The sequence below is a fragment of the Ochlerotatus camptorhynchus genome, unplaced genomic scaffold (genome assembly GCF_037179485.1).
Source record: "Ochlerotatus camptorhynchus isolate MF236.1 unplaced genomic scaffold, CSIRO-AGI_Acam_v1.1 ptg000738l, whole genome shotgun sequence".
NCBI classification, from domain to species: Eukaryota; Metazoa; Arthropoda; class Insecta; order Diptera; family Culicidae; genus Ochlerotatus; species Ochlerotatus camptorhynchus.
In genome coordinates this window covers 50,411-60,381 of record NW_027041209.1, presented here as the reverse complement: position 1 = coordinate 60,381, position 9,971 = coordinate 50,411, and the positions used below count along the sequence as shown (strand labels likewise).

Genomic DNA, 9,971 nt, shown 5'->3' with positions numbered 1-9,971 from the left:
CGGGTTTTATGTTAATTCTTCTTTCTATTGAATATTCCTAGCTTGAATCCAATTGGAGCCAGCTATCAATTTGTATCCCAGTTTGGTAAACAAGTGTATAGAGTTTACATTTTTATCAACTATGAACAAGTTTACAGTTCCACCATCTTCGAGAGCAATTTTTTTGGTAATTGCCTTGGCTAGTAGTTCTCCGTAACCCTTTTGACGATGCTTTGGCATGACCTGTAAATGACTGGAAAAATATAACGACACACAGATTCGATATAAGTAGGAGGTGAACATAGTGCAAGTATCAACAGGTTCACTGCTGGCTTCAAAAGAAGGCAAACCATCATTGGGATTGCACTGAACCTGTTGATATTGACAAACAAATAAATTATTAAAAGTACTAACTGACTCATCCGACGAATTTGTGGTCGGTTTTTTAGCTCCCATATAAAGCCCCACCAAGGTGTGCTAAGATGGCGATTTTTTCTAATGTAGTCAATCGCACTTATTTATAATAGTTCCAGTGCACTAAAATTGACGAAATTTTGGATTTCGGTTCCATTTTAATGCATATTACGAATATGTATTAACCTTAATACCCTTAAAAACCCAGTTGCTTTCAAAATCTTAACGAGACACTTACCACACCACCGACACCGACATTTTATTTTAAAAAATTTATCAAACATCTAAACAGCTCAGATAATTCCTGAGATTATGAGGGAAATGTGTAAAAAGATTTTTTTTTTCTAAATCATCATGGTAAAATCAGAGACAAGCAAACATAACACTAGCATGTTTTTCATCGAGCATGCATTTAACGGCCAAATCCTCATCGGCTGAATTATCAAATCTGTTCCGTGCGAAACAAGCTATAGTAGCTTCCAAAACACAACGCAAACGATCGTCATTTAAACCACCCATCGTGGCAACAACGCACTCCAGGTAGAATTTTAAGGACACCGAACGAGAAGGGAGAAGCACTATATACTTCTCTTCAACATGCTGCTGCCTGCTGCTCGCCGTAGCGCACGGCAGGCAAGTATATAGGACCAAAAGTAGCAAAATACGATAGGACGACTGCTATAAAAGCGACACAGCCAGCCAGCGTTTTTTTGAGTATTATTTCGACCACCATCCAAGTTACATCCAGTGAAGTAAGAAAGCAATCTGTAGAGAAATAGTGAACTAGTTAGAATAAAAGTAGTGTTAAGGTGATAATTTGATTAGTGTGTTGAATCTTTCAATCCGAACGAAATACAGTCCACTTCCAACCCACCGGAGTTGGCCACGGTAAACGCGCCAACATAGTGGTCCTTCGAGCCGGATCCAGCGCCGCCCGTAGGAAAGGATTCGACACCATCGCCACTCGACCGAGTGTATTCCGACACGCTTCCGTGGTGTGCCAACCACGACGTGTACCGCCAGGAGAGGAATCAATTATTGATCACCGCCGCTTGCGAATCCGATTCGCAAGTTTCAACCCGCCCGCCGAAGGATTTTTCTACAGAACCGCTATTCCGAAACCATACGTACTCGTGCTGTGTGTAACGTACGACGTGACAACGAGTTCATTATGCCAGTGGATCGAACCCCGAAAGGTAAGCCTGCTGCTAAGGAAGCAGTTGAGGGCACAGGCAAGGAGAAGCAGCACGACGAGTCAGCAATATTCGAAGGATTTGCAGAATGGGAAATCAGTGCTGATTCCGAAACCGTGAAGGAAATAACGTCGCTTTCCCGCCAGCGAGACCAGGTCACCATGAAAGTAGTGCGTGTGCAAAGGGCGCTTGTTGCCGCTCGAAACTTGGTGAGCCTCTCACAACTCAGGACGTACATGAAGAATATCGATGTGGCCTACAACGAATACAGCGCAGTGCATAGCAAACTGGTTGCTATCATTCCCCAAGAAAGTTTTCAACAGCAGGAGGAAGTTTATGTCGCATTTGAAGACCGATACAACTTCGTCCGCACGACCATCGATGAGCTAATCATGGCACACGAAAATGCCAGTGTTCGTGCTCAAGCCCCGCAACAACAAATCATCGTCCAACAGCAACCGTTGAAGGCTCCAATTCCAACCTTCGATGGTGATTATGCCAACTGGCCGAAGTTCAAGGCCATATTCCAAGACTTGATGGCCAACTCAGGAGACTCGAACGCGATCAAGCTGTATCATCTGGACAAGGCTCTGGTTGGTGCAGCAGCAGGTGCTCTGGATGCCAAAGATATCAGCGAAGGTAATTACCAGCAAGCGTGGACCATTCTCACCGATCGCTATGAAAACAAAAGGATCATAGTCGAGACGCACGTTCGTGGTCTGTTCAACTTGCAAGGAATGTCATCCGGATCCCACAAGGAGGTGCGACGTCTGCTCGATGAGTGCACCCGCCACGTCGAGAGCCTGAAGTATCTTGAACAGGAATTCCTCGGTATTTCCGATTTGTTTCTGGTTCATATGCTGACGACCGCCATGGACAACACGACCAGGATGGCATGGGAAGGCACACAGAAGAAGGGCGTGCTACCCAAGTATGCGCAAACCATTACGTTCCTGCAATCGAGATGTGAAATGTTGGAGAACTGCGAAACAGCTTTCCAGAAGGTTAATGCGCAGCCCGCTTCCAAATCGACCCCGAAGGTACAAGCATTCCAACCGAAAGCAAGCAACCCGAAGGTCCATGCCGCCGCAACCACACCAATCAGCAAGGAGGTTTGTGATTTCTGCCAAGGTGCACATCGCAACTACCAATGCAATGCGATTGGTAACATGTCCTTTGACAAACGTATGGAGAAGGTACGCACAACTGGTGTGTGTTTCAACTGTCTGCGCAAGGGGCACAGCTCCAAGGAGTGTTAATCACCGAGGTGCTGCCAAAAGTGTCAGAAACGGCATCATACACAACTCCACAACGACGAGGTAAACCGAGAACCGAAAGCCAACGTGTCCGTTTCGAAAGAAGAGTCCCGCACAGTTCAACCGAACAGCACGGTAGCAAACCCGCTATCCGGAAGAGATATACCGAGCACATCCTGCTCGTGTAACTACGCCGATTCCACGAAAACTGTGTTCCTGCTGACAGCGGTTGTCAACGTGCTGGACGAAAACAATCAACTGCATTCATGCCGAGTACTGCTAGATAGCGGCTCTCAGGTAAATTTCGTAACAAACAATTTTGCAAATCTTTTAAGAATTCAGAAGCATCGTGTCAACGTTCCAATCTGTGGCATCAACGACGTCAGGACTGTAGCCCACGACAAGGTGATGGTCAACATCCGATCTCGACTCACCGACTTCCAAGCACACGTGGAGTGTTTGGTTACGCCCAATGTGACAGGTGTCATCCCGCCAACAAGAATCGACGTGTCATCTTGGAACATTCCCTTCGGCGTCCAAAGCCGATCCGGAATTCTACAAACCGGACAAGATCGATATGCTTCTTGGTGCAGAGTTATTCTTCAAGTTGATGCGACCAGGACATATCAAACTCGACGACAGCCTTCCCGATCTCCGTAAAACCTGCCTTGGATGGGTTTTAGGCGGTGTATTCACTAACACGATCCACGCCAATCAACCACAACATTCGCTCATCGTATCGTTGGATGACATCGAGGAATCCATTCAACGATTTTGGAGGCTCGAAGAGGTGCCAGATTCGAGTCCTCTGACAGGAAGAACAGGAGTGTGAAGCCCATTTCGTCGCCACCCACCAGCGTGATGAAAATGGACGATACCAAGTGAGGCTACCGTTCAAGGATAACGTGCACGAGCTTAGTGACTGCCGAGCGGTTGCTTTGAAGCGATTCCAGATGCTGCAGAGGAGGCTGCAGCGGAACCCCGATTTGAAAGAGGAGTATGTTCAGTTCATGCGTGAGTATGAAGAGCTGGGACACTGCCACGAAGTACGAGAAGAAGACGATCCACCGCACCAGCAAAACTACTACCTGCCGCACCATGCGGTACTTCGCCCATCAAGTTCGACCACCAAGTGCAGGGTGGTATTTGATGCCAGCGCCAAACCAACAGTGAACAACCGTTCACTCAATGAGGTTCTACAAGTCGGCGCAGTGGTACAGAAAGAACTCTATGACGTCATACTCAGGTTCTGCAAGTACCCAGTTGCATTCACAGCCGACGTGCCGAAGATGTATCGACAAATCAAGATGCATCCAAGGGACACACACTATCTCCGTGTTTTTTGGTGTGAGCAGCCGTCAGAGCCACTCCGAGTCTTGGAGCTCACGACGGTTACATATGGAACAGCATCGGCTCCGTTCCAAGCTACCAGGTGCTTGCAGCAGCTCGCCGATGATGAATCAACCGATTTTCCGATCGGTGCGCAAATCGCCAAGGAAGATTTTTACGTCGACGATGCACTTTTCGGTGCAAATTCACTTCCGGAGGCCCTAGAAGCAGCAAGGCAGCTGGAAGGCTTACTGAAGAGAGGAGGGTTTTCGCTGCACAAGTGGTGTTCCAACTCAAACGAGTTTTTGGACCACATTCCAAACGATCGACTGGAACAGCCCGTTCCATTGGGAGAATACGGACCGAATGGAGTCATCAAAGTGCTAGGCTTGCTTTGGGATCCAAAAGCCGATCATTTCCTCATCGCAAGGCCGCCACAATGTGATTTGAATCAACGATCAACGAAGCGTATCATCTACTCCGAGGTGGCCAAGCTCTTTGACCCGTTAGGACTTGTGTCACCAGTGATTGTCGTCGCCAAGCTACTAGTGCAACAGCTGTGGAAGCACAAGATTGGCTGGGATGAGCCCGTCAACGACTCGATACAGGAGCGATGGGTTGAATTTGCAAATACCTTGCCAGCACTCGACAAAATCGCCATACCAAGAAGAGTTACATTCCACGACGCCGTGTCCTACGAAATCCACGGTTTTGCCGACGCATCATCATTGGCGTATGGTGCATGTGTTTATGTTCGAAGCCTGTTCTCCAACGGTTCCGCCAAGATGAAGTTGCTGAGTAGCAAGTCCAAGGTTGCTCCACTACATGAACTTTCAACGCCTCGAAAGGAATTGTGTGCCGCATTGCTACTAACTCGACTCATTCAGAGGATTATCCCAGCCATGCAAATGGAATTCCGTGACGTGGTCCTCTGGTCGGACAGTCAAATCGTTCTGGCGTGGATGAAACGATCAGCCAATCGCCTCAAGATTTTTGTCCGAAACCGAATTCACGAAATCAATACCTCCACTGCAGGATATCGCTGGTGCTACATCCGATCTGGTGATAATCCAGCAGACATCGTGTCCAGAGGTCAGCTACCAAACGATTTGCGCAGAAACAATCTTTGGTGGACCGGACCAAGTTTCCTCACGAAACTCGAGTACGACGAAGAGGAGTTAGTCGATATCCCCGACCAACAGCTTCCCGAAATGACAAGCACCGAAATTGTCACTTCGGCTGTGGTGGAACAGTTTCCACTGTTTTCCCGCTTCAGTGACTTCAGGAAGATCGAACGCATCATGGCATTGGTACTTCGATTCATCGCCAACATCCGCACCAAGAACAGGTCACAACGTATCTTCAACCGGTACGTTACTATTTCCGAACTCCGTCGATCGAATTTCACCATTATGAGGATGGTTCAACAGTCAGAGCTAGCTGACGAAATACGTCGTGTCCAAACCAACAAACCGTGCCGCAAGCTAGGAGGCTTGAATCCAGTGTTCGTGTGGATGGATTGCTTCGAGTCGAGACGAAGAATCCGATTATCCTTCCGAACAGACATCCACTGACGAAGCAGCTAATCCGCACAATGCACATCGAGCATTTGCACCTTGGGCAAAATGGCTTGATTGCTGCTATGCGCCAGAGGTATTGGTTGCTGAGCGCCCGTTCAACCATCCGGCAAGTGACCCGCAATTGTGTAAGATGTTTCCGCAAAGAACGAAGTTATTCGGCCGAATAGCGCCAAATTCAATGATTATGGTAAGAAAAATTTCAAATATCCTACAATTGAGCAGGTAAGGAAAGTAGTGCAAGTGACAAAACAAAAAAACATGAAATTTTTTATCTACCAATACTATGAGCAAACAAACATTATTAGCATAAGGGTCTATCCATATATTGCGTCGACACTTGAAGAGGGTATTTTTAATAAGTATGGGGGAGTATGATTATGGGGATTTTACTCTAAATTTTAAATCTTATGCCCTTATCCTCTTCCCCAAGATCCAAGATATGTTGATACCCTTATTCCTTCTTCTTCGTCTTCAAGGCTTACTAGGCTTCTGTAACGAGCGTTTTGCTGGCTCTCAACTTAGTCTTCTATATACACATCCACAGTTATTAATTGGGAGCTTTCTATGCCAACCAATGCATAAATATCAGCTCTATGATAAACGTACAGAAGTCATCATGGGTAACCAATTGACTACAAAGTTGAAATGAATCAGTTAAGCAAGCATGCTATTTTTTTGCTATAAAAAATTGTTTTCCAGAATTATGAATTCATTTGATGTTATGATGAGGATTTGATGACTTGTAAGTTACAAGAAAAGGTTGCCATTTATTTTCTATAGTTTGTTTCTCTTTCTCCCATCGTTTCATTCGTATATCTTTCAAGCTTCGGTGTAGCAGTGAAAGAGCGTTCAGTTCGTCTTACATGAGGTACATCAACCGACCTTTCATGACGTATGTGACGGAAAATGAAAATATATCAAGCTGAACAATTGGTTCTAAGTAACATTGATCGATTCACTTCATCGACTTTCTCTTTCGTTAATAACTTGAGTACAGAACCGTTTCTTGTCGTTTTTGACATATTAGATGCTAGATAATAGCTTCTTTCATCGATCTGTGTACTTGATATAGCTGGAAATGTCTTAACTTGGCCATGGAGATGCAAAAAGAAAACCGACGAAGAGAATCTGTCAATGTTACTTAGGACCTGATGCATTGTTCAGCTTGATATATTTAAAACATTTCGCACATCCGGCCGTGTTCCGGGAATGCCCGGCCCCAGTTTCTAGCTAATTAGGGTTAAAATACATCATGTGTTACCTTAAGTCACATGTGAATTTATCTATCTTTTCTCATCGTATGAGCACTTTAGTCGGAATTTCTATATTAGTAAGAAGGGTCAGATTTTGACATTGTAGGATAATTTAACGTTTTTAATTATTTTTTTTTTCCTTTGGTTTGTTTTTTCCGTCGATCTTGTTTTCCGTGCTGAGCACCAATGCTACCGACGTGCCAGGAAGGCAGCTCCCACACCTGGACCCTACCTATCGACCCATCAACTCATAAACCGGGGACCAACAGCTTTACTTCCCATCCGAAGGAAGGCGTGATCAGAGATGTTATGCCTCAGAACATCCCGGCTGCGCCGACTGGGATTGAACCCAGGCCTGCTGGGGTGAGAGGTAATCACGCTTACCACTACACCACCGGCGCCGTTTTTTTTTAAAATTATGTTCCCTATAAAATCGTGTGTGGGACAAAGCCTTGGCTGTCCTCCCCAGGTATTTTTGTGTGTAGGATATGTACCATCTGTCCCACCCATTCCTCGCGCCTCTGCTTGAAGATTACACGTAATATGTTTAATTTATCTTCCAGACACATATTTGAAATTTAATGAAAACAAGGCATAACACATATTAAATACATTGAAAGAGTAGGTGACAGAGCGGCGGTGAAAGGAATTGAAAGCCAATTGATGCTTCGTTTCAACTCGAAAATCGACTTCCATTGAAAGGAAGTGAGCAAAGCAAGACAAAAAAAATCCACAGCTAGCCTTTCATTCTTAACGTGCTTCATTTTCATTTTCGTTTGGCGTTGGCTAGACAGGTGTTATTGAAATGATGTGTTAAGGTGAAGGTTCATGGAATTCCTCCACTTCGCGTTTTCAAAATTAAATGAGGTGCTTGCTGCTCTGCAGCAGACATATAGATTAATTTTGAAATTTGTTCATTAAGTAGATCGCCAGATGTGTGCCCGTGAGATTGCGAAGTGGTAAAACAAATAGTATGGAAAATGTATTCCGTCAATAATGTCTGAAAGAAGAAAAACCCAATCTAACCTAACTGCCTCCAACATGGTCTTGCTTTACAGCTGCGCCTTTGCCGCCTGGCAGTTACGGCACTGGGTGGAGTTTTGGAAAGTTAATCTAGTCTTCCTGAAGTGTTTCCACTCGCACATGAAGCATAAGGCATAGTTTTTTTTTTCAAGGCGTTCAAGTCAATTCCAAGTTACTTTGTTAATTCATTTTTGATCTGATCCACACACTTAGATTTTTTGCCGAGATGGGCACCACCGTGCAGCTCGACATTTCCCGTTTAATGACGTGTAATGCAGGCCAAAGTTACTTACGTCACGTAACATTTGAGATTTTCTAAATATATGATATTTCACGTAAATCGGACGTGAAGATTTTTTAGAGTGTAGGGCGGTTCTTAATCAAGACAGAAATCTTTTGGCAAAACCTGAGTTTTTGAAAATTTTGGATTTTAGGATAATTTGAATAGGGGAAATGTCGGCTTCGGCAATACCTTAACCTGACCAATAGATGCTCTGAAACACAATGTATCCACATGCTAAAATTGAGCTCTCAAGTTCGTTCTTTACTCGCCTGACTGTATTGCCGAAGCCGACATTTCCCCTATTAAAACAGAATGTGGATTATTGTACCTATACCTTATGGTGGTAATTATTACACAGAAGGAATGGAAACGTGGGGTAAGTGGAAACAGCACTATTGTATACGCTATTATCAGCTCTGCATGTAGTAAAACTTATAGCGAACTAATTTTTGATTCAGTTACAATCCAACCTAGAGGCGAACCAGCCCAAGGCTGAAAGCCTCTCTAATAAAGTTAAATAATAATAATAATAATCCAATCCAACCTGGATCGGGTACCTATATTGGGTCTGCCGACAATCGCTACTACTATGATAATATTTTCAAGTGTTGTTCTCACTTATCCACGGTCTATGTTGCCAGTAAAATATTACCCAACACCAGCAAACTCATTCTTCAACGCCCAGCCTATAATATCGTCGCTGTCTTTGTTGAATAGTCCCAAACCACCATTCAGTTCAATCAGTAGTTTGATGTACATTTCCGAGTTAGGATAACGATGCGGCCACCGTTCGTTCATTAAACTTCCGTAAGCAGGATCAAGTTCTTTAATAACTACATCTGATGGAACCCTGGAACAGAATAACATTAATTGACAAGCACTAATACATTTTTATCAGAAAACTCACTCATATTCAAAGCTCGCAGCTTGGTTGTTCGTTATCATGTAGTACGAGCAATCGGATAGCAGTTCGCCTACACAATTGACCTGCTTCAGTAATGTATCCAGAATTTCCATATGCTGATCACTTATGCTACACAATACAGGATGACAGGACCAATTGATTCGCTGGGTATCGGTTAAGTACTTTAATAGTTGACTAGGCCCTTCACGTAACGAATGGAAATACACGCTCGGATATTCTTCACATGTTATCGCCACGAATGTTCCTGTTTCTTTCGGGTTTACAAACCGTGGCGAATAAAATTTCAAATATGCCCTTGCACATATTGACTGCTTTCTGTTTAACTTTTCTAATTTTTCGTCCCATTCGAGCTGGTTTTTAATTAAAAAATAGAACTGTATTTCCAGTGGGCAATGCTTATAATACAGATCCTTCAAATCACTTAACTCCTGGCGAGATAATGGGCGCAATATGTCGCTGGTGTAATCAGACGTGGTCATTTTCGCAAACTGCTCTTTATCAAGACTGAATTTGCGATTCTCCCGGCCAAGGCTTTTATTTATCAGCTGTTTGATGCCAATCAAACCAGTTATTTTTCTCTATCTCTTTCACTTTTATGAATGAAGCATTAGTAAGTAGCTATAGCAACAGCTTATATGGAAACTGGGGGCATCCCGATAGCCGGTGCTTCCACATAGCAGGGCAGTATGGATGTACATAGCTGAACGCAAAAAACACAAGTAAAATATTAGTTCGA

At 44.2% G+C, this 9,971-nt stretch overlaps 1 protein-coding gene across 1 annotated transcript; it reads right to left on the bottom strand.

Moving 5' to 3' along the window:
• Positions 1-9: 9 nt before the first annotated feature.
• LOC135714823 (uncharacterized) lies at positions 10-9,840 on the bottom strand. Its single transcript, XM_065238195.1, has 3 exons — positions 9,218-9,840; positions 8,963-9,160; positions 10-232 (listed from the first exon to the last, which is right to left on the bottom strand). The coding sequence occupies exons 1-3, from the start codon at positions 9,712-9,714 to the stop codon at positions 25-27; spliced, it is 903 nt and encodes a 300-aa protein (XP_065094267.1). The 5' UTR covers positions 9,715-9,840; the 3' UTR covers positions 10-24.
• Positions 9,841-9,971: the final 131 nt, after the last annotated feature.

Excerpts from the sequence above, each read along its gene's own strand:
- LOC135714823 (XM_065238195.1), bottom strand. The coding sequence starts at position 9,714 with ATGACCACGTCTGATTACACCAGCGACATATTGCGCCCATTATCTCGC. Across the intron at positions 9,161-9,217 it reads GCTGCGAGCTTTGAATATGA|GGTTCCATCAGATGTAGTTA; the intron begins GTGAGTTTTCTG and ends ATTCTGTTCCAG. Across the intron at positions 233-8,962 it reads AATGAGTTTGCTGGTGTTGG|TCATTTACAGGTCATGCCAA; the intron begins GTAATATTTTAC and ends ATATTTTTCCAG.